Source organism: Cygnus atratus, chromosome 7, assembly GCF_013377495.2.
Source record: "Cygnus atratus isolate AKBS03 ecotype Queensland, Australia chromosome 7, CAtr_DNAZoo_HiC_assembly, whole genome shotgun sequence".
NCBI classification, from domain to species: domain Eukaryota; kingdom Metazoa; phylum Chordata; class Aves; order Anseriformes; family Anatidae; genus Cygnus; species Cygnus atratus.
The window spans coordinates 4700423-4723275 of record NC_066368.1 but is presented as its reverse complement, the minus strand read 5'-3'; the positions used below and the strand labels follow the sequence as shown (position 1 = coordinate 4723275).

The window sequence follows — 22853 nt, the reverse complement described above, 5'->3', positions numbered from 1 at the left end:
AGGCAACTTCCTAGAGTATACGAAGGAATGCGGGCACTGTAGCTTTATCCATATTCTAATACTTAACAAAATAAAACATCATTTTTGCTGTTTGGTACAGCAAAGATGTATGACATTTAACGTGAAGTAACAACATGTTATTTCAGTCATCGTTTGAGGAACCCCATGCATATCAAGCCATTAAAGACACCTCCAGAATCAGTAAACACACGATACAATACCAACATCTTCTAGCAGCAATTTATGTTTCCCATCACAGCTCTAGCAGTCCATCTGCTCATGTTGACAACTGACCAGGGACTTAGAGATGCAAGCTTTTAGATGGCAATAGCTATACGCTACTGAAAAGACATGAAATTTTAAAGTTGATCTTACCTCTGCATCTTTAAATACCATTTGTCATCCTAAACTGCTACAGTTGCTCCTACTACATGATCCTTGTTGCACAAGCCCAGAAATAGCACTGCACAGAGTAAAGCCGTTGAAAGAAAAATCTCTCATTGTCCGCATACCATCTGAGGCAAATGGTAGGTGAAGCTGTAACTGATTTATCAAAAACTGTTGCCAAAAAAAGTTCCAAAACACCTTGCTGCTTTGCAGGTGGGTGGCAAGCCCTGCGTTAACACTGTGTCAAATATAGGTAAAGAAACCACTATATTTTATCCCCTATTGGAAGGACACAAAATTTCCACTGGAAATTTGGAAATGAAAATTCACAAGAGAATAACTTAAAAGATTTTCAGAGTCTGAACCTCAGAACTCTTGATTTCTAGTTGCTTGCCATCTTCTATCCCATTATGCCCTGTAAAAACAGGTCAACACTTTGAGGACCATGCAAGTAGCACTGACTTCCCAAAAGTACATCCTGGGAGTTACTGTGTAAAAACAATGGTTCACAGTAAAGCAAGCATCTGACTAACAACAACTGTACCTAAAAGGATTTAGGATTATATCCAAGATACTACAATATGCTTCCTTCAAAGCGTTTCCCAGGATGTCTCCTACACAAGACAGTTGAAGTGAGAGTTGGAAGTTCTGGACTGTCCATATACACACCAGACTGAAAACCTGTAACAACTCCCACTCTTTGCAGAATGTGACTTCATCCCCAACCCCTTATTACTGTAATTAGTAGCTATAAAGTCTTTCATATCAGTGCAACATACTATGTAGGCACCAAAGACAGACTTTAAAAAGCCCTTTCATTTATTTTCTCTCAATTGCCAAGAGGTTAGAGCTAACTTCACAAACACTTTAGGGTATTCTTACCTTTATTGTGAGCTTTGCTTTTCAGTTTTAGAAACTCAGCAGTGGCAAATGCTCTTAAGCGAGCCACATAAGTAGTTTTCTCCTTTTTATTACTCTCTTTAATGACTTATTTGATATGACCTCGCACTTGAGTAGTTCACTCATATTACTACATTTAGTACTCTCACATCCACAATATTGTGCAAAACAGGAATATTTTCCTAATTAAACAACGGAGAAAGAACAGTCCCCATGTGGCAGCATATACATTTCTAACTCTTCTAATTACCATGGAAAAACTAGAAGTTACCATTACGGTCCTTCAAAAGCATCGATGCTTTCATGCTGAACTTTACTCCCAAATATACTTACTTCAAATTCAGCAGTCTGCAACAATATAGCTAAGCGGGCATTAAAAAAAGAAGTAGGTCTAATTCTGGGATAACTTTAAGAACTGTCAAGCTGCTTGATGATGCCAGCTGCTCACAATGCAAATCATAACATTGAGCTAATACCACCATGTCTCACAGCAAAGTACCGTAGAATATTGCATACCTGTATGAATTCTGATATGCTCTATGAGCCGTGCTGTTCCTTTGCTGGCATAGTTGCAGTATCGACACTTTAATTTTCCATCAAATGTCCTTTCAAACCCATCCACTAACATTCCTGAGTTTTCATCCAGTGAAACTTCAACAGAAGGATGATCCAGACCATTCTGATCACCTTCGGTCCCAGCTGTGAATAACGCAACAGAGATTTCAATAGAGAATCACTGGGATACTAGCTATTGTGCTGTGAGAATATGCCAAACATCGCTGCTTCTGTATGCCCTTGCTCATCAGATATACAGAACTATGAGAGCAAGCCCTGATTAAGATAAAAGTACATACACAACTTTTGTGATGTGAAAACTACTCCTAGAGGTGCTTCCATACAATTGCAGTAGTGTGCATAATTATCTGGAATGTAAACAGTGCAGTCATTCTCAAAAAAATAAATAAATCATTGCACTGAAATTAGCTTACCTCCCTGAAGAGTCTCTGCTTCCTTGTCTCCACTAACTGATCCAGAAATCATATTTACATGGTGAGTCTGCTGTGTAAGATATTCCTGAAAGTCTTTTACAAAGTCCAAAGGTTCTGGCTTCTTTTCACCCATATTCACTCTTTACGTTTACAACCTCTTGTGCCTAGAAGGAAAAATATTTTCAAATCATGAGTTTCATTTAATTTGAATGCAATCATAAAACCAACTTTTAAAGTGAGGGATTACTTTTATCATGTATTGTGCCTAATTGTATAAATTGACAACCACAAGAATACGATTTTCAGAATTCTTAACTCATTAAAGATCATTAAAAAGTATTAGTGTGGAAATAATTTGCAGCAACAGTAACATACGGACTATATAAATTTTGATAAAATGACATAATGTCAACAAGACATTGCTCGACTTGTTTTTTCGTATTTTAAAATGGATTGTACCTGAACTTTAGTTCTCCTACTAAGTAGCAAGCATGCTCAAATATGTACTCCCGTTACGTCAGACAGAAAGCACAGAGCACAGCTTCCCCAATTTCCCTGAAAGGAAGAAAAAATAAATAAAGGAAATAAGTTCATTATTCTTCCTAACCGCCACAGGTTTTAAGAACGAAACTTGACTATATATACATATGTATGTACATATTTTGGAAGACAAGTTCTAACATTCTACCGCTATAAATTTTATTAGAACATCTACGTTTCCCGTAAAAATATGTCAAAGACTCCATCCACTCTATCTATCTCACAGAAAGACACATTTATCTCACTGATAGTCTGAATGTTTTCTCTGGTGAACAACTGGCTCCAGAAAACCCAGAGCCAGGGAATTCAGTCATAGCAACTGTAATGCAGTCTCATGTTGGGAAGTGACTACATGATTAGCAAAGCCAGAAAGAAGCCTTGTAGAAAGGCTTTATTATTATTCCTGCAGATTATAATCAGAATCACTTACAGTGCTACTTTTCCAATAAGAATAACTTTGTCTTCTCATACTTACTACTCAGAACAAAGGTGACATACAAAAGCTGAGTTCTGAGTTCAAGATCATGTTTAATCACATTCTCCTGTGCTTTCAAAGTCATTTACAAGCATTAGTTCACTTCTTGTATCCAGACGAATGTGTTCTTTCACATCATACCTAAGTACCCTCAACTATCATTGTTATTAATACTGTTGCACTAGTTTTGAACACATTGTTACAGGTGAATTTTGCCTACCCTTTTTTCGGTGTCACCAGCCTTACGTAGGCTTAAGTCAATTTGTGTTCCATTTGTTGGTGTCTCCTGCAACAAAACAAAAAGATATCAGGGCATGAATTAAAATTATGGAAGAGGACTACAGGACAATGTATTATAATGTAGAGTCCTGACCAAGCCATCTTCTAGCAAGTTATAACATTAAGAAATCAGCTTGAGAACAGATAGTATTTTGGGGGATCCTCCTTTATCTCACCAACGTAATTTGCAGACATCCATCTTTCTATTTTAGTGTAGGCAATTTACCACAATTTGACAACAAACCTCTACATCTGCATGCACTTAAGAACCTTCTGTGATACTTTTTTTTTTAAAGCAGACAACTTACAATTCCCCTTTTCAGCGAAGAATAATAGGTCAGCCACTCGCTATGTCACTACCGCAAGCTAGTAAATGCAATTTTAATTATCAGAACCTGAGCAGAACAGCTCACATTTCGTGCCCTTGAATGGGGGCCGATAACGTCAGACATTCTTTCGGTTCTCCTTACAAAGAGCATTTTCCACACAGCTCTGCCTGCTCCAGGCTGAAGGGGTGCACACAACGCTGGCTATTGACGGGCTGCACAGGTGCAGCTGCTCCACGCACCACGGGTACGGGCTGGGTTTGTGGTGGGAGAAGCGCTGTAGGACGTGCTTCGACGAAAGGCGTTCTTGTGAGTATTTTGCCTAAAGAATTCAGCTGGAGAAAGCAACTTGGATACTGGAAAGCCATGAGCAGCGATGCATTCAGGGAAACCTCGATCTTACTTGTGAAATTATGGTTGTTGGAGAATAAAGTAGGGCGATTATGAGGATGCTTGTGCATCCCGCTTTAAGGAGAATCGGGGGGGAAGTAACGGAAAGGGGGGTATAGAGGGGGGTGTATCTCTGACATAATCTCATCTTTTCCAGTAAAAACGCGTTAAAACGTAGAGCACCGCAGACGAAGGACCCTCGTCCCGTCGCTACCCTCTCAGGGAGCAGGAGGGGGAGCGGGGCTGGCCGCCCGCAGGTGCAGCGCCGCCGCCGAGGGGACGGGGACACCTCCTCGGGACGGCGAAGGCGACACGGCCACACCAACGATCCCCTCACCACCCGCCCGCCCACGGGTGCCGCTCCCCCCCGGTGTAACCCCCAGCTGCCCGAGGCGGGCGCTGCCCGTCATGGGCGGGCGGGCGAGGCCCCGGGGCTGCCCCGCAGCGCCGCTCACCACAGCCACCGCCGCCCCGCTCCTCCGGCGTCCCCGGCCGCCGCCATCTTTGTTGTGCCTCCCGCGGCCCGGCCCGGCCCGGCCCTGCCCACCGCAGCCTCGCGAGACGGCGTCGGCAGCGGGAGGCGGTGCCACAAGATGGCGGCGGCCGCGGGCTGGTGGCTGAGGAGCGGCGCAAAGGTGAAGCCCACAGCGAGGGGCTGAGGCGGGTCGGGGCCTCCTGGAGAGCGGCTGGGGGCGCGATGGGACCGTGGAAAGAGAGGAAACAAACCGGCGGCACGGTGCCCGTGGTGGGGCTGCCCTGCTGGAAGGGGCTGGCTGGGGTCCTGCTGCGGGGAAGAGTCATCGAGGAGGGGAACGGGAGCTCAGGAAAAAATATACTGCTGTGTGGTCTTCCATTTATTTATGTCTTAATGGTGCTGCCACGTCCACCGGCATTAAAATCTCGTTTCAGATTGTAAAACTGAAGGGAAACAGATAAGCTAATTTTTTAAAGAGCTGAGGTGAAGGTAGGAGTTGAGATAACATTGATTTTTTTTTTTGGTTTATCAGCAGCCCAGGAACCACATTTCAAATATATGCTTTTAGTAGGGAAGGCAGCCTGAATCTTCTAGGAGAACGAATCATTGCCTTACCTGCAGGAAAAAAAAAAGGAGGAAAAAGCAGTGAAGCAGTATCAAAGCAGTTGAGTAGCATATGTGCACATTAACTGTCTGAACTTGTAATACTATATGACTGCATGATTTCTAAGAGTAAAATTGTAAACAATGATGTTTGATTTTTTTTTTAAATCAAAATACTGAAATCGAAACCAATTGCTTCTGCGCTGTGCTGATACTCAGGAGTGAAATACACAGCGTGGCGACCCACAGGAATATGGGTGGGTTGCCAGTGTAGGTTTCATTTCAGGGTCATCCTGCTGGTTTTAAGACTTTTTGAGGTAACCCTGTTATGAGTAATTCCTTTTATTGTCTAGTGCTGTCTCTATAAGGCATCAACAAATGTGCATCAAACTGTGTCTGCAGTGTGACAAGTGAGTTAGTTGTAGAGGAAGAGCCAAAAGTGAAAGCTTATGAGGAGGGGGAAAGCCTGGAGATGGTCTCTCTGCTAAGGGGCAGGCAGGGGAAGTGAATTCAAGGAATGTCTACCTTATGCACTACCTTTTGCAAAACCGTTGTCATTGCTGCCAAGAGGAGCCCTGCCATAGTACAGGCTGTAACCTGTAACAAACGCTGAGCTATTTACCCTGCAAAGCTTCCATGTGCCAGCCAGGCGTGTGGCAGGTCACCTCAGCCAGTATAGCTGTGCACACTCATGCTTGTCCTTGCTGAGCTGCTGTTCATTTTCCTGAAAGCATATGAGAAAAATCTGTTAGTTTTTCTCTGGATGACGAAATCTGTGCTTCCCATGGGGCAGAGTGCTCTGCATGCGTTCAGTGATGCGTTCACCTGTGTGGTTGGTAATTTTGCGTCCCAGCTTCAAATGCAGTAAAGGAAAGTACAGGTGATGCCCAGAGCATTACCAGTTGTTTCAACAGTACTGGCTTATTGCATAATGAGCGTACCTACTTGCAGCTTTTCAAAAAGTTTTGTATTCTTAAAAGGGCACTGTGCATTTTTCCTGGCAGCTCATTGTCAGTATTGGTGAAACGTTCTCAATGGTTTGTCACTGGTTATGCCACCATGAAAGAAAAATGCTCTTTTCTTTGTACTTGGAAATAAAGTAGTGGAAGAAGCATTCTATAAGCAGGGAGTATATGTGATTTGTAGTCCTATAACTATTCAGGAAGCTCATTGTGTTAAATGCCTGTGTATATATATGTATATATTTATGTTTTTTCCCTCGTAGACCTCACCAAGAACACTGACTTAGGCAGGTGAATGTTTAATAGTCTTGCACATCTAGGTTTTGAGCGTTCCTACCATAGGTGAATGTTCTGTGTGTAACCAGTTCCTCACCGACAGCTTCAAGAGCGTGGTTGGCTTGGATTTTTTCCCTGTTTAACCATCTCTTATTTTGGTTTTCTCCGAAGACTTATGGTGACTCCAGTAACTTAGTCCTCAATTGAAAGTGTTAGAGCTATCTAACACTTCTGATCATTTAAACTTGGTATTTGTGGATCAGCCCCGCTAGTCAGTATTTGTTTTATCTGACTAGGGGTGTCAAATACGAATGAACATTGAATGTTCACAACAATATCTGTCTTCTCTATTACAACTTCTTACTTTTTTTTTTGTCATACATGACTGGTTGTGCTAATGTTTGAGTTCCTTACTTGTAATAGACCTGGTATCTTGTCTCTAAGACAAAAGGAGTCCACAGATCTGTTTTACATCAGTTCTTCAGCCAGCGAGGTGACAGGTATTGAAAGCTAACATGGAATAGAGTAATTATTGGAAGGATCAAAAGAATTTTTAGTTCCTGACCGCAGAGTTTCTGCTGTTTTTTGAGGAATGCTACTGTCACGATGTGCATTGCAGACTTGTCCTGCGTTCTGTGAGCGAAGTAGCAGCCTGTTTACAGCACAGCCTGTCAGTCTGCTTGCTGTGGGGTTAAGAGTGCATGCCAGCAAAAATGTATGTTGGCAGGAGAATGTTCAGATATACGTTATTTTTACGGCACAGCTGTGTCTCTGCTAGGGGTTTCTGTCAGCAGTTGTCTTGATAAGAAATGAATGCCTGCACTTCAGAGTGACATAGCAATAGTGAAAGAAATCTCAGGCCAAGATCTGATCTTAAGACATTAGCAACAGAGTTAGTTGGGTTTGGGGAGCTATGAAAGCAAAGCCTTTTTTCTGTCTTGCCTCTTTTGAGGTCAGACAGTCAAGCTGTTCTTTTTCAATACTGCAAAACAAGCTTTGCGGGAGAGTAGTTACTGTTAGCCCGTTACTTTTTGAGCCAGCTCATATTTGTTATATTAACTTTTTAAAAATCCTAAGAACTTAATTTACTGTTAGAAAGTATATTAACTTTCAAACCAAAAAATGGGCTCCTTTCTAAAGCATGCTGTTACCTACTTGAGTAATTATTTGAATAGTAAGTAATTTATAGCTCTCCAAAATGCAAAACTAATTCTGTCATGTTATCTGTGTCCACCCACTTAATTGCTATGTGTAGCTTGCTCCCTAAAGCCACTATCTGTTCTGTTCATTGCTTCTAAGATTTTACCATGTGTGCTTAATACAATTCGCCATACAGTAGAACACTGTGTAGTGCCTGTCTCTTGGGTGGATAACCACTGCTTCTTGATGCCATTTGAGATTGCTATGTCATGGGTGAATGGAAAGAAGTTCCTGAGAGGGGAGAGGTTAATCATAAATCACATAAATAAGTTTATTTAAAAAGTTTATTAAATCTGTTATTAAAGTTGACTGGTCTTTTGTAAAGACATTCTTATTTTACATTTACTCTTATCATATATGTAAATGAAGAGATTAATTCTGTCAAAATGTACACTTCTTACTATGAATATTGCAGCAGACTTTATCATCTTTAAAAATAAGTACTATCAGTGAGGTTTATTTGCTGCAAAAATTAAAATTGACTAAAATTAACGTTTTGAATATTTTGTAGAATAACGTGTTAAACTTCAAGAAAGACAATTGTTTTGTATTAATAGATACCAGGTAAATTGAGTGTAAGTTATATTTCCTATTCTGTTACTTAATAAATGCACTGGGTAAAACAGTATTTTTGGTATTAAAATATAAAGTATTAAAGTAGTCTACAGATACAGATACAAATCCTATTAACTGTTCTGATGTTCTGTATTTGTTTTCAACAGCTGAAAAGAAACATACCAGCGTACTTGGCAGCTTCTTGGAGGGCTTCTCCGTGTGTCTTTAGATCCTCCAAATCAGAACTTGCGCCAAATCTGGCCAGTGATGGAGTTGTCTATGCTCCGCTTCAGACATTCACTGAAGAGGAAACAATGCTGAAAAACATGGGTACCTATTTTCTGTGGGGTTAAAGTTCAGAAGGGAAATTTTGTCTGATTTTGCTTAATTTTAAAACTGCTGTCGTTCACAAGAGAAGAATGTAACGTTCTTTCAGTTCTTTTTCCGTGCTTCCATGGCACAGTTCCACATACCATAGTGCAGTTTACTCTGCATAAATAAATATTAACTGTTTGAAGCTGTTGCTATCACAGCAGTGAAGTTGCCTGACGTTGACTCGTGCCCTTTCTCAAGCGCTTAGTTCAGCTGCAGGTAACTGCTCCAGCTGGTTTTCAGAGATTTCAGGTATACCCAGAATGGTGACAGATGTGATCTGCGTGTCTGCAATGTAGGCAGGCCTGCATGAAGAAGAGGTGTCCTCAGAGCAAAGGTGAAAGACCGAGAACCTGCACGTCTGGGAGAGAGCTTATAAAAGGCTCAGGCTGAACAGGAACAGTTTTATTTACAGGATTTTGTACGCTCCTTATGTTTTAAAGCCTGAGACCATCTTCCCAAACTGCAGATTAAATTTATAAAGAACAGGATACAGCTAACAAAATAAGGGGTGTATTTGAAATGTTTTTTCTTTTTTGATTTTGTCAGTTACTGTCATGTAAGTGTTGCTGAGGTGTTTTTGAAGTTTCTGAGTCTATAGGGAGTATTTGTTTCAGTTCACATACTTGTGGCTGAGTTCAGAAAGCAATGATAATTGAGCGTTGTGGCACATTACTTCGTTTCACTTGGGCAACTTCTCGTCCTTTTATTAAATTGGCTGGGAGAGTCAGAGAATATATGCATAACCTCTCAGAAATACCATATGACTGTTATATTGATCCTTGAGTGTTAGAATACTTACACAGTTTCTTTCTTTTCATTACAGTGAAAAAATTTGCTCAGGAACGAGTTGCACCTTTGGTGCAAAAAATGGATGAGAATTCGAAAATGGAAGACTCTGTAATAAAGGGACTGTTTGAACAAGGGGTCTGCACACTTTTACTTAATCTTTTAATCAAAAAGTGACACTGCTGATAGGGATTTCTAGCTGTCCACTTTTCAGATTTTTAGATTGAGAGATGTAAGTCAAATTAACTGATGAATTGTTGAAAAATTTGAATTTATCAACACCAGGGCAACTTTTTCTTCTGTTTTACCACATTCTCTCTCTCCATCTTTTACTGTGATATTCTTTCCATCTTACCACTCCCATACCACATTCTTCATCTTGAGTTCCTTTTCTATCCCACCTCTTTTTTTTTTTCCCCTTGGATAAACAAAATTGCGTAGAATCCTAGAATCAGCATGACTTTGATAAGTGTTGCTGGAAAAGGGTATCAGGAGTCCTCTGTGTCCATTTTGGGCAACCTCAAGGGCTTGTGTTGCAGATAACCTGTTTATCATTCCTTGTAGCCTTTCCTGCTATCAAACCTAAAGCTTGTCTGTGATGAGAACATCGTTTTATACAATGACAACTCTAAATATTCAACATGAGGTTAGAGATTGCCATTGTTTTGCAGAATGCAATCAAATTAGTCAGCGATGTATATGTAGACCTGTATATAGACCTGTGTACTGCACTTGTTTGTTATTTCTTGCATAAGTTGTTTATCAACTTCTGTGATAAACTGTTGGTTTTTTAAGGGTATTGAAGGAATCTGGGTCTTTGGGGAAGGATCTGTAAATATTTACATTCTGCGGTTTTTATTTTAATCTCTTAAGTGTCAGCTTAGACTAACCAGTTGTTGGTGAGAACTAATGAGAAAGACTGACGTGTTTGCATCTTTCACCTTTCAGCTGATGAGTATTGAGCTTGGGGAAGAATATGGAGGAACTGGAGCTTCCTTTTTTTCAGTCATATTGGTGGTAGAAGAATTGGCCAAAGTTGATCCAGCTGTAGCTCTTCTATGTGAACTCCAAAATACACTAACAAATAGGTTGTTTACCACATATGGAACAGAAGAACAAAAGAGAACTTACTTGCCCAGAGTGTCTAAAGATACAGTGAGTCAAAGTCACGCTTTACTAAAATATAATATAGTTTTCAATAGTTATATAGTGTTAGTGGGTTTTTTTCAGTAACTAAAGGGGGTGACTGCAGCATTGGAAAATAATATTTGTGTGTGAACTTTGAGATGCTTGTTAGAGCTGCGATCTGGGGTGATGCAGATATATCCTGTCATCAGGAGCTGAGAGGTAAAAGTGAAAAGGGTCTTATTAGTTTCCTTAGAAGTTAATTTACTGTGGAAAAGAACTTTAAAGCACTTGAGTATGAGGCATGTAATGACACAGTGTTTGTATTGTTAATTTCCATATCTGAAACTTACCTACTTTGAGGCAGTAGGTTAAAATGTTTGAATTTAAGAGGCTTGTGCTTGCTGGTAACTATTTTTGTTGCATAACTCCTTCTAAGTTGTGCCTACATATTCAAAAACGAGTAAAATGATTTTTTCCCTTTAATTGACAGATAGGCAGTTTCTGTCTGTCGGAGGCTGGTTCTGGCAGTGATGCTTTTTCTTTGAAGACTCGTGCTGAAAAGAAGGGAGACTACTATATTATCAATGGCTCAAAGATGTGGATTAGCTTAGCAGAACACGCCGGAGTTTTCTTTGTGATGGCAAATACAGATCCCGCCTCAGTAAGTTGCTAAAGAATAATTGCATTTTCAATGACAGCTGATGATATATGATACAATGGATTTTATATTAATAATTTGGTGCTAAAGGTTAATATTATTTGTACCTTTTCCTAGCTGAGAACAAACCTTTAAAATATTTCTCAACAAAAATAAAGAACTTGCTGAGCAATTTAATAAATTCCTCCCACCAGGGAAAATAAAAATGTCAGAATCATAATTGCTTAGATGAAGAGCACAGCATGCATTGGTATTATTCTGAGTGATGGAAGAACAGATAGATTGTTTTAGATTGTTTGTGACACTTCTGACCTAACAGACAATTTGCTGTTCGTAAAAGGCAAAGCAGAGCTTAGGCTACATGCACTTGGTAATTGACAAGTATACAATTGTAGGAAAGTATGATCAGGTTAAAAAGCAAGACAAGCAGGGAAAAAGAAAAAAACATACCTGAATATGCATGTTTCAAGTTTTGTCACTTAACCATTTGGATATAGTTAGTAAAGACTCAGAAAAATCAGCTGAAGACTTTAAAATATGCTGTACCGCTAGAGTAGAGAGAGAATCACGTACAAAACTAAATTTTTAGGACTTTTCTTTATTTTTTGACCTTCTTCCAGTATCTCTTTCTTAAAATAATTATTTGAAGATACTTATCTTTTAAATTAAAATTTAAAACTCTAATAAAAAATTAAAGAATATATAATACATTTTCTTCTTAAAGTTAGAAGTTTGTTTTTACATTTAAATATTCAAGAAGGAAATTAAAAATCATTGATGTTCAAAGATTAAGTAACAGTTGACATCAGTATAAATGAGAGACCAGACCACCATGGATTTGTGTACCGGCACGTACACTCTGCACTAGCAGCTCCTTTTTGGTGAGATGGGCTGTCATTAAGGGGAGATTTGAAGAGCAGTCTCCACTTCAATGAGATGCAACTCTTCCATAAGAACTGCAGGCTGTTTCCTGCCTCACTGTGTTCCCCTCCTCATAAGGGGAGATGCTGTGGATGTTAGGGACGGGAAGAGATGAGAACGTGGCCCAGAGCACCTCACACTTCTGTTTTAGGCCTTGTAGAATGTTGCATAAGGGAGAGCCCTGTGGTTCCAACAGGGGGAAATGCTGTACATAGAGATGCCAGAATTTAGACTGGCTGTACGATCTGTGTATTGTCACACGCATGATTTAGTGTCCTGTCCAAATCATCATCTGAATACCAAATTATTAACTCTAAGTTTCTGGGTTTTTTTATGACCATCATAATGATTTCAGAATACTTTATAAAATATAGTCCCACTGCTTCTGTAAAATAAAAGGTAGTGGTATTCATGTCCTGCAGACTGGAATCATAAGGTGAATGAACCCACCAATTCTGGGTGTCTGGTCAGGTCTTGCACAGTACTTCCAATTATACTGCACTTTGAATATTCAGACCCGGTCTAGCATCCCACAGAATAATCTGACGGGTGGGCTTGGAGCCATTATTCATTTGACCACTTGAGCCTAAAGACACCCTCTGTGTTCTTGCAGCCTGCTGTTGGTGACATGTTCCAGCACAGCGCTATCTTGCTCTGCCAGTGTTTTCCAGAACAGCCAGGCACTACAGTCCTTCCTGTTTCACTGACATAGTACTAGTCTCGTGTCTTCTCAAGAGGACCTCTTAAGACTATTCTGTTTTCCAAGTGGAATAGAAGGATTTACTTTGGCCTTTATTAAACCACAATTAGTAGGCATATAGAGGGAGCAGGTGATGGTGACAGTGTTTTATTTACTAATGTATTATTAAGCAGGTATAAAATTTCAGTGTTGGAATTTGGTATTTATATATACTTGTTAGTACTAGTAGAAAAAACGGTTTTTGATTATTTTTAATTCATCCTAGGGATACAGGGGAATTACATGCTTCATAGTAGATCGCAACACAGAAGGACTACATGTAGGGAAGAAGGAGGATAAGCTCGGAATCAGAGCATCTTCTACTTGCCCAGTAACATTTGAAAACGTTAAGGTATTGTAAGCTGTTTAGCTATTGAAGCATAATTTGTATATGACTTGAGCTTGATCACAAGTACAGAAAGACTGTTAAATGAATTCCCAATTCTTTTCCTTTTCTCCCTTTCATCATTTGGCTTTCTTTGGCTTTTTGCTCCCTATTTCTCAAAAGTCTTGAGGAGGATTCAGTTCTAAATTGCGATAGTTTTTCTCAATTGTCAGTTTATAATCGTGTGTCAGGGAATGTTCTAATCAGATATTCTAGGAATCAAATGTCTGCTTTGTTTTATGCCTTCATTTATGGGGAACATTAAACAAAATGTACACTAATTCACCTGTGAACACCTCTAGCAGTTGCAAAGATGAATAGAACAGGAATAACTGAGTGGTTTTATTCTTTAGGTTCCTGAGACCAACATCCTTGGACAGGTGGGACAAGGCTATAAGTATGCAATCGGAATGCTAAATGGCGGCAGAATAGGTATTGCTGCACAGGTGGGTAACATTGCTTAATACTGGATACAGCCAGTGTATAACTTTGAATTTGGATGGAAACTTACAAAGTATTTGTAGTTAGTAAGAATAAACTGTTTAGGAAATACTTTATTAAAAACTATATTGCCACTAGATGTCACTGTCCCTGTGTCTAAGTTACAGTAACATACAGAAACAAGTGCAAATAATAAAATTCTCCGTTGGTGATACAAGCAATAGATTTAGAAAACATTAAATGGCAATTAGTTTGTCTTTGATGGTTAACTTACTGCTACTGAAATATATCAATATTTTTATCTCCCATTATACACATTTATTTTTTGAAGAAGGCTAGCTCTTTGGAAAATTTAACATAGTGAAATGTACAAAATTAAAGCTTCCAACTGTAATTGGAGGGGATTGCCAAATGTGACCTTATGCTAACTGATGTTTTCTCAACAACTTACTTTTAAAAGTCAACTTATTTTTAAAATAAGTATTAACTTTTGTAGCAGAAGTGTCCTAGTTCATTGTTGTGTTTGAAAATTATACCTTATGGCATCTTAGAGAAAATATTTGCTGATTTTGGAGTTACTTCCAAATGTTGCATTTTGTTGTAAAATCAATTTGGATCTCAGAGTGATGCTGATTTCAGTGGAAATCAGATTCAGCGTTATAATAAAATAGCCTATGACAAGCTTTTATATTTTGAATTTACTTTTACAGGTAGTCTTTTCTTTGTATTTTGCTGTGGATGTAGTTATGCTGTGTAGGGTGTGATGCATCTGTACTACCAATCTCCCTTACCTTTTGCTCTATCTTGCAGACAGTCCTTGTGAAATTTAGACCTTCCGTGTGTGTGTGTGTATATATATATACATATATATAGTATACTATACTGCTGAATGGGTTGGCTTTTCCATCATTTCTGAAAATTATCTGTGATTAAACTTTGTTAGATATGGCATTTAAAAACTAGAGCTGTGGGCCTCCGTGTTCCCAGAGATATAAATAATATGGATGTTCTGGCAGTAAAATACATGGTCTGTCTTTTTCTCTTAATTACTCCAAGTTAGACTTATAACCTAATTAAAAGTTAAGGTCGGGTAGTTGTTATATCTTAGTTACTACTTTTTTGGCACCTTCTAATTATGAGAAATGTACTTGAATGGACAAGAACACCAGTCCTAAAGCCCTGTAGTATTAGTTTTGCAGTAGTGATAGGTTTAAAAAATAATGAGCATTTTATAAAAATGTAATTATGGCTGTGCAAACGGTTTCAGATAGTTTTAGTGCAAGATAGCTGTATGTGTTGTCACAGGTGCTGAAGTTGATATATTTAGTTCATCTACACAAGTTTATATAAGAAGGCAACAAGTATGCCAGTACAGCTAATTAGCAGCATACTGCGTTATTTTCTGATGTTCTTTTCCCACGTGCACCTTTTCGTATATATTGCGTTTTTTTTTCTAGAACCTTAATTGAGAAAGGATTAAATGTCTTAAGGCAGTCAGGATCACATTTTCACCTTCTTGGGGCTATTGGCTTTCAGCTTCATATGTGGACCTGTCCAAAAATACCCATACACTACTGGACATCATTAAAAGTAATTTGACATGAGCCGCTTGATGTGAGAGCTAACTGCCATATTTAAGTATCCCATCTTGACTTTAAGCTTTGTGAGATTCCAATTTTACCATATTCTGTTACTTTGCTCTTTTAATATTTGTTCATGCTACTAATTTACCTTTTTTTTCCTTGTTTGATGTTTCCCTTAAGCTAATTCCCTATTTTTTGTTTTTCTTAGAACAGAAACTAGATAGAAAGAACAGAAACTAGATAGAAAGAACAGAAACTAGATAGAAAGAATGCATTCAGGTAGATATTAGTTATACAATGAAACAAAGTGATATTACTTACTAAAAGTTACATATTCCAGGATACGTGAAAGGCAGGGTCCTTTCTTTACTGCCTTGTTTGGAATGGAATAAAATTTCAAAAATGTCTGTTTGAAAAGTTTTAAATGAGCTTACTTTCCAGATTTCATGATATTTCTTTAGGCTAACAAATCAAAAACTAGGGTAGATGGAAGTTAGTTCTTCTTAAATTTTACTATGTAGTTTTCTCAGGTGTGATCCTCCAAGGTAACGAGTGTTTTCATGTCTTTGCTGCTGAGTGAAGAGAGCATGTGAAAAGACAGTGGGTCTTCTAAAATTGTTCTGTTGAGTTGTTTTTCCTAGACTATGCTGGAAAAAACTGTATTTCTCCCTCCATTGCACTATTTTTTTTTTTACTTCTGAAATAAACTGCTAATTCTCACAATCTAGAACTTTCTATAAAATGGGAAATTATTCTGAAAACATTTACTATTTGCAAAACCACTTTTGACCCCACACTTCTGCTCAAAATTTAGTGTTTTCACAAATATTTTGCCTTTAATAAGAAAGTTTAATTCAAGAATGAAGTAGTATGGAATAGGCTTATTGTGGTGACTCACCTCAATAAGAAAGGAAGAAAACTTTTCATCTGCACAGTAGGGTTTTTACACGGGTGATCTGAACTGCCTGACTGGAAGAAGCACAACTACTCTCATCTCCGTAAGGTGCATTCAGTCAACTAATTTTTACTGAATATATGCCTTATTTTTTACAGATGTTAGGATTGGCACAGGGGTGTTTTGACCATACAATTCCCTACACAAAGGAGAGAGTCCAGTTTGGGAAAAGCATATTCGATTTCCAGGTACTTGATAATGAACTCATGGGAAGTTTTCTCTAAGAGGGTAGTAGTGATCATGGTAGTTGGTAAAATGAGTTATCTGATTTGCCTGATTTGTGGTCAACCTGTCATTTCTCTGCTTCATATTTGAGAAGAATTTTTCAGAAGAAGAATTTCAGATGAGCATTCATCTGCCATGTAAAATCTATAAATTCAGTGCTATGTGTTTTTGCAAGTAGACTATAAATCATTAAAAACTTCAAAACAGTATTAATGTAACTCTTTTTATAATAATTCATTCACTGCTTTGGAAAATAATACACATGGAATTCCTTTCTCTTCGGATTTTAATCTCACAGTGTGTAGAATGTGTTCCACTTTTTATACGCTTTCATGAGGTGTAGGAGAAGGCCTTTTCTGGAGACACTAGAAAGTATAAAAAGATGAGGAAAACTGATTGAATTATTATATTTCCTGTGTTATACAAAGACATTTAGTTTCCGTGATAATATCTGTATCTTAAAATGAAAAAGATTCTTTGTTGCAAAAATGATGTATAGTTTAATAAGGAAGATGTATAATTGTAATTACTATAGTAATTTTCTTGTTAAAAGAAACCTACATTTCAGCTGAAGGGAAGGAACATTAGTACTACTCATAATTTATACAAATTTTAGGAAGTACCCACAGATGTCTAGGAAATGATTGGAACTGCGTCTTTTGAATGGAAAATGGAATTTGTAATTGCCAAATCATTTTGTTATTTTGACCTGCCTATATATTTTTGCAATTTTTAGGGAGCAGTGTTAATGTTCTAATACGATGAAAGATTTCATTATGTTTAGGAGCAAGTTAGACTACTAAATGTCCATTTTCAATCATTGTAATGTTTGGGTCACTTTAAGTAATCCTGTTCTTCTGTAATACCTGCCATTTAGAGGTGAGTTCCATCACCTTTTACTTTCCCCTTGAATCTACTCATCAGACATGTCCTCTATACTTCTTTCTTTGCTGTTCCTAACTTTTGTTTCATGGGTACAGGGCATGGGAAGTAGTAGTTGTCACCTTTGTAGTTCTCCACTTTATTTAAGAGGTACTTTTTCAAGTCTGTCTCATTTATGCTTCATCAGGGAAGCAGACATGTTAATGTATGAATGTTCTCATTAGATAGCTGCAAAATAAAGATATGGCTTTGACCGACCCCTGTCCCTGCGTTGCCAAGGAGAATGTTGAGGTTTGGGTGAAGTTTTCCTTGGTGCTCATGGGTTCGAGTAGATTCGTGTTGAACCCTCCTGGCTAGCCAGTCAGGGCAGAAGTTAGCTAGTACTCCTGAATCCAAGAAGAGGGAAGGAGAAGTTCCTAAAAGGACTCCTAAAAGGTGGCTCAGAGTTTTCCCAACATGGATGTCACAAATGCAGAGGCACGTGGAATTACCAGTCCATCTGAAACTTTTTTTAATTTTAGAGCGTACGTATGTTCCTTTGTGGTAGAAAAAGTGATTCTTGCTAGAAATTCCAGTTGGATGCTAGTTCTGTCTGACTTGTGGCATGCTTATTGCAGGGAATGCAACATCAGATAGCTCAGGTGGCCACACAGCTGGAGGCTGCAAGGCTGTTGACCTACAATGCAGCCCGTCTTGCAGAAACAGGAAAGCCATTCATAAAGGAGGCAAGCATGGCCAAATATTATGCTGCAGAGGTAATTTACAGTTTCTGTATTCAATAAACTTATTTCACTGCTGTTTGAAAGTTTCTTCTGTTACTGAATGTGCAACTTTTAATTCACATTTTGCTATGAAATCTGTGGGTGTACTTTTATCTTGTTTCTTGTTCTCAGAGAAAGTAAAGTAGGGACTTGAGCAGTTTTCTCTTCAGTGGCCAAAATAAAAAAAAAAAATAAATGAGGAGCACCATTAAAAGAGAAAGTGAATTAGTATTTTTACTCATCTTGAGAGATTTCATTCTCTCAGAATTCTCTTTTTGTGTCCATGGAAATGGCATGGTGAGACTTTATTTGTGACCGTTTCAATTCTGCTGGTCACAATTGTGAGGCTTAGTAAGATTCAGAACTGGATTGTTTCTGCCTCTCTGTAATTACTGTTTTGCATTTGTTTCTGCTTGTCTTATAGTGTAGCATATGAACTGTTGCAATAATGGCTAGTGAATTCTTGATGTCTTCTGATTTAGAATGATGTTATTTGTATGATGATGAATACAAATATATCAGTGTCGTTTTCTCACTTGTTCTAGTTTACTGTTTTATTTTCTATTTTGTTTGCTTTAAATGGCTACGGAGAATAAAATTTACTACCACCTTCAAGAAGTTACAGTGAAACTATTTTCATAGGTTGCAACACTGACAACTAGTAAATGCATTGAATGGATGGGTGGTGTTGGATACACAAAAAATTATCCAATAGAAAAATACTACCGTGATTGCAAGATCGGTGAGTTGCTTCTTAACAGGCATTTCTTGTAGCATTAGTATTATTAAAGCTTGGGCATGCATGACTGGCTATTTTTTAAAGATACTTTTTTCCTTGAGAACTGTAACCAACATTGATCGAAAGGCTCAGATATGACAAGGTAAAACTTTAGGTATAAATAGCCGTGCTTGTACGGCTAGTTACAGTGTTTAATTAGATATTAATAATACACAGACGCACATTGTGTCTTGTTTCATTAGGAAAATTCCAGTTTGAAAAAAAATCAAGGTAGTATCTTTAAATTAATGATCTGAATTTATGTAGAATTTTATTTTCAAGATGTGTTTACCGGTATAATTTCTGAACCTAACATTTTGACATTTCTAGCAATGTGACCCTTTGACTTTATTGCTGATATCATTTGTTAATAGTTAACCTTTTGGTGGTTATCTGGGAATTGCTTTTCGGGAAATTTTCTTGTTGTGTTGTACCAAAATAAAAGTATTTTGATTACTGCAGATAATAGGATATGAACATTTATGCAAATATTAATTCTGCTTCTAGAACTTGCTCAATAAAGCTTCACTTCATAATTATAAATGTCGTAGTTGGTCTGTTAGAATAATATCTTGATCTCTTTTCAGATATTCACCAAAGTTTTATAGTCTTCTAATTTATTCTCTTCTGATTTCAGGTACGATCTATGAAGGAACTTCAAATATCCAGTTGAGCACCATTGCAAAAAACTTGGCCCAGGAGTACTGAAAACTTAAGGACTTCTTGACTGTTAACAGACATTATTTCACTGAACGTTAATCGTGAATTACAGGTTTATTTGTAATTGTAAAAATCAGTATGATATCATAAATGAGAATATATCATCACAGACAAGTATAAGGAAAACCATGAATTCCCATTTTAGGATATTGAATGTGTAAATCATGCTAAATGATGAATTTCATGTTCAAATCCAAATCGTGGGTAAAAGTATTTCTTTCTTCCCGATACACTTCTAAGCTAATACATTGGCTGACATTATTTTGTTGCTTTAGATTATACAAACAGCGTGTCTCAACTTTGAGATTTCAAAGTGAGAACAAAAGAAATCCTTGGCTTGGCTGATGTAAAAGGTTCTGTTAAGCCACCTGAGAGAAAGGTTTCTTCATGTGCAGCACAACTGTTGCGTAGTGTGAAGCTTCTGTTTGTTCTTGATGCCTTATAGGTTACAGGAGTGGTGTTTGAAAATAGGTAAATGCGATGGTTTTCTCTTTCTCTGGTGGAGTGACGTCTATGGTGCTGCTGTAACTTGAGTAATTTTTATAGCAGCCCTTAGTGTGTTCTTAAGTATATCTTGGTAATTAAGCCCTTCCAGCCCCCAGTTTGTAGCACTGAAAAGTGGATAATATCTACCTCCCTTTCCAGCATTCTCAGCTCTTAAGGGTTTTAATCAAAGAGACTATTTATAGTTATCCTTTTGTAAAAGATTGAGTTGAAATCTTTGTGAAATGGGGCTAAAAAAGCTCTGGTAGTTCTGCAAAAAGGCGGAGATATAAGCTAGGTAATAGGAAAACTGTGATACTACTTCACAGGGACCTTTCCGTGTTCAATGTATGTTACAAACTTTAAACCTCAGAGCCTTCCTTAGGGTTGGGGAGGGGGGGGTGTTGTTAATTTGCAGTGAAGAAAATTCACTCATGGAAATGAGTGGTTCTCTACGTGCAGAGAGATGTTTTTCTTTTGAGAGAGTGGGAAGTAATTTTCTTGAGATGTATTTGCTTTTTGTCCCTCTCTGTTTACTTTAAAATTAGACGTTTTATTTACTGCTGAAGCCTCTTCAGTGTTGGAGAACTAATTAACTAAGAATCAAGAGACTGAAAGCTTAGTGTATCAAAAATTATAATTGCTGTAACTGGCAATTTGTTTCAAGTGGTTTGGGGAGGAAAGGATTGTTTTTCTGTTTTGTCCAACTTAGAAGAATCTCACTTTTAAATCTTGTTAGTCACTGGTGAGTCACTTTGGAGCTTGGAATGTTACAGTCACAAACTCCTAGAGAACTTTATTGCAAAACTAGTGAAGATGACCCTTAATAAGTCTGATTTGATAAGACAGACTGCAGTGCCTTATACAAAGAAACAAGCAAGGACAAAGAGCATCATTAAAAAAGTTTTTGGGTTGGCTGTCAGCCTCAAAGGGAAGTTTACTTTTTTTGTGAATGATTTCCCTCACATACGTACTTTGCCTGTTGGTAGGTGAAGAATTAATGTAATTATACCAGATAAAAAAAAGTATCTTCCATATGAGTTTGATCAACAATTTTGAGATTTTCAAAGATGCACAAGTAGAAGAGTAGACTAGATGATTTCTGAAGGATTCTTCTAGCTATATTATTTTCAAAAATACATTTCAGGTTGTTTGCAGGCTTTCTTTCAGCTGTTAGACTAGAATTAAGAGTACAGATGCCACATTGTCTAACTACAGTTACTCTGTTCACTATAGTCTGTGAGTTGACAGTGATCATAATCATACTACGAATGCTTGAGTTACATTGATTAATACAATGTGATGTGCTGGAGTGGGAGGCTGTTCTTAGCTGCTGCAGTTCAGCCTGCTTTGCTAACATGAGTATCAGCAGAGATCAGGTTTTGATTCATACTGTTTAATAGGTCTTCTAGTTTGAAACACTATCTTGGCTTGGATTTTGTAGTTTTGTGTGAGGCTACAAAGTGGGTGACGATACTTAACTGACTTAATATAGTGCTAAAAGCAAACCGTTCATGGAGGAAACTGCAGAGCTCTCTGAAGGACTGCTAAGGGCTGGATATTCAGCGTTATGTAAAAGGAGTGACTGTTTGTGTAGAAGTGTGTCAGGTTTTTGAGAAAAAAATCTTGAAAAAATGAAAATAATGTGATTTCCAGCAGTCTGAACTTGGGTGCCATACTCCAGGAAACAACCGGGACAGCTTCATCGGCTACTCATCAGCTTTTAGGTCAATGCTTTAACTAATGTTACAGCTGTGAATATTTCACGTCTCTCAGTTCCATATGCTGCAATCTGTCAATTCACAATACTTTTTGGAAGAAATGTATGCATTTTATTTAATTTTTGTCTACAAAATTCTGTGGAGGAATATGCGCACAAATGAATTGTAACTGCCGAGTTTCTTTCCAGACTCCGCTCTTGCTTCAAAAGGGCATGCAAGGGCACACCTCTGCATCAAGCATCGGGTGCTCTGGCCATTGACTGACTCTGGGAAGGGTTAACTTGTTTGATGGCTTCAAGTCCAATTCCCTTCCTGCACTAGCACAGGCTCTGGTTTAGTAATAGAATGTGCTCCGTTGTCCAGGAGCTACTAAATGCTGCCTACGTCCCCCAGCCAGTGTTGAGTTTGGGACAAGCATTTATGGATTGTCATAAACTGCAATTCTGTATTTGGCACCGTTGGGCATGGGACTGTTCATGGTGGTTGGCTACACTAGTAGGTGTAGGGCTGCAGAGCTGGCACTGTGAACGTTGGGAGCGTAGGACTTGAAGCTGCTTTATACACAATATGTATGTATATCTTGAGTTTTCCCTTTACGTGTCCTTAGTCAACTCAGCCAGTCTAGTCTGTTGCCTTGGAACAACACCTTCAGTAAGCAGATGTGACATCTGGGCTTCCCTGAATGGAAGAAAAAAAAAGTGTTAGGAATGTATAAAAAAAGTGCCTGAATTTGATGTTTGACTAGATACGATGCTAATCTTGTGTGTCAGCTGATGGTTCTCTAATAATCTGTCCTTTTAATTTGGAATTTTTTTCACTGGGACAGACTGAATGTATCTTCTGTCAGTTTTTTTTAGTGTTATCCTGGCTTGTGATAAAGATCTGAGGCAGTTCTCCACAGAAAGATTTAATTGTTACGTGGAAAATACTCAAATATAACATTTTATATGATGTT

General features: G+C 38.1%; 2 protein-coding genes across 5 annotated transcripts in view; one reads left to right on the top strand and one right to left on the bottom strand.

Moving 5' to 3' along the window:
• Positions 1 to 4852, bottom strand: part of IKZF5 (IKAROS family zinc finger 5) — a 12408-nt gene extending 7556 nt beyond the window's left edge. The window contains exons 1-5 of one of the 2 annotated variants that reach the window (XM_035547930.2): positions 4742 to 4852; positions 3512 to 3577; positions 2736 to 2831; positions 2277 to 2440; positions 1804 to 1986 (exon numbers count right to left, since the gene is read on the bottom strand). In XM_035547930.2, the coding sequence (XP_035403823.1) occupies positions 1804 to 1986; positions 2277 to 2409 (316 nt within the window). In that variant the 5' untranslated portion in view covers positions 2410 to 2440; positions 2736 to 2831; positions 3512 to 3577; positions 4742 to 4852. The remainder of the gene's footprint in view (positions 1 to 1803; positions 1987 to 2276; positions 2441 to 2735; positions 2832 to 3511; positions 3578 to 4741) is intronic. The other variant, XM_035547928.2, reaches the window with a different exon arrangement.
• Positions 4843 to 22853, top strand: ACADSB (acyl-CoA dehydrogenase short/branched chain). 3 transcript variants are annotated; one of them, XM_035547931.2, is made up of 11 exons: positions 4843 to 4921; positions 8525 to 8687; positions 9556 to 9656; positions 10467 to 10673; positions 11137 to 11307; positions 13191 to 13316; positions 13703 to 13795; positions 16427 to 16516; positions 18053 to 18190; positions 18839 to 18938; positions 19612 to 22853. In XM_035547931.2, the coding sequence occupies exons 1-11, from the start codon at positions 4880 to 4882 to the stop codon at positions 19680 to 19682; spliced, it is 1302 nt and encodes a 433-aa protein (XP_035403824.1). In that variant the 5' UTR covers positions 4843 to 4879; the 3' UTR covers positions 19683 to 22853. The 3 variants fall into 3 exon arrangements, with proteins under 3 accessions (XP_035403824.1, XP_035403825.1, XP_050567746.1); XM_035547932.2 differs by lacking the exon at positions 4843 to 4921 and adding an exon at positions 5297 to 5425; XM_050711789.1 differs by lacking the exons at positions 4843 to 4921; positions 8525 to 8687; positions 9556 to 9656 and adding exons at positions 9733 to 9750; positions 10083 to 10164.

Coding starts and splice junctions, on each gene's coding strand:
- ACADSB (XM_035547931.2), top strand. CDS start 4,880: ATGGCGGCGGCCGCGGGCTGGTGGCTGAGGAGCGGCGCAAAG. Junction 16,517..18,052: donor AAAGCATATTCGATTTCCAG/GTACTTGATAAT, acceptor TGCTTATTGCAG/GGAATGCAACATCAGATAGC. Junction 18,191..18,838: donor CCAAATATTATGCTGCAGAG/GTAATTTACAGT, acceptor CTATTTTCATAG/GTTGCAACACTGACAACTAG.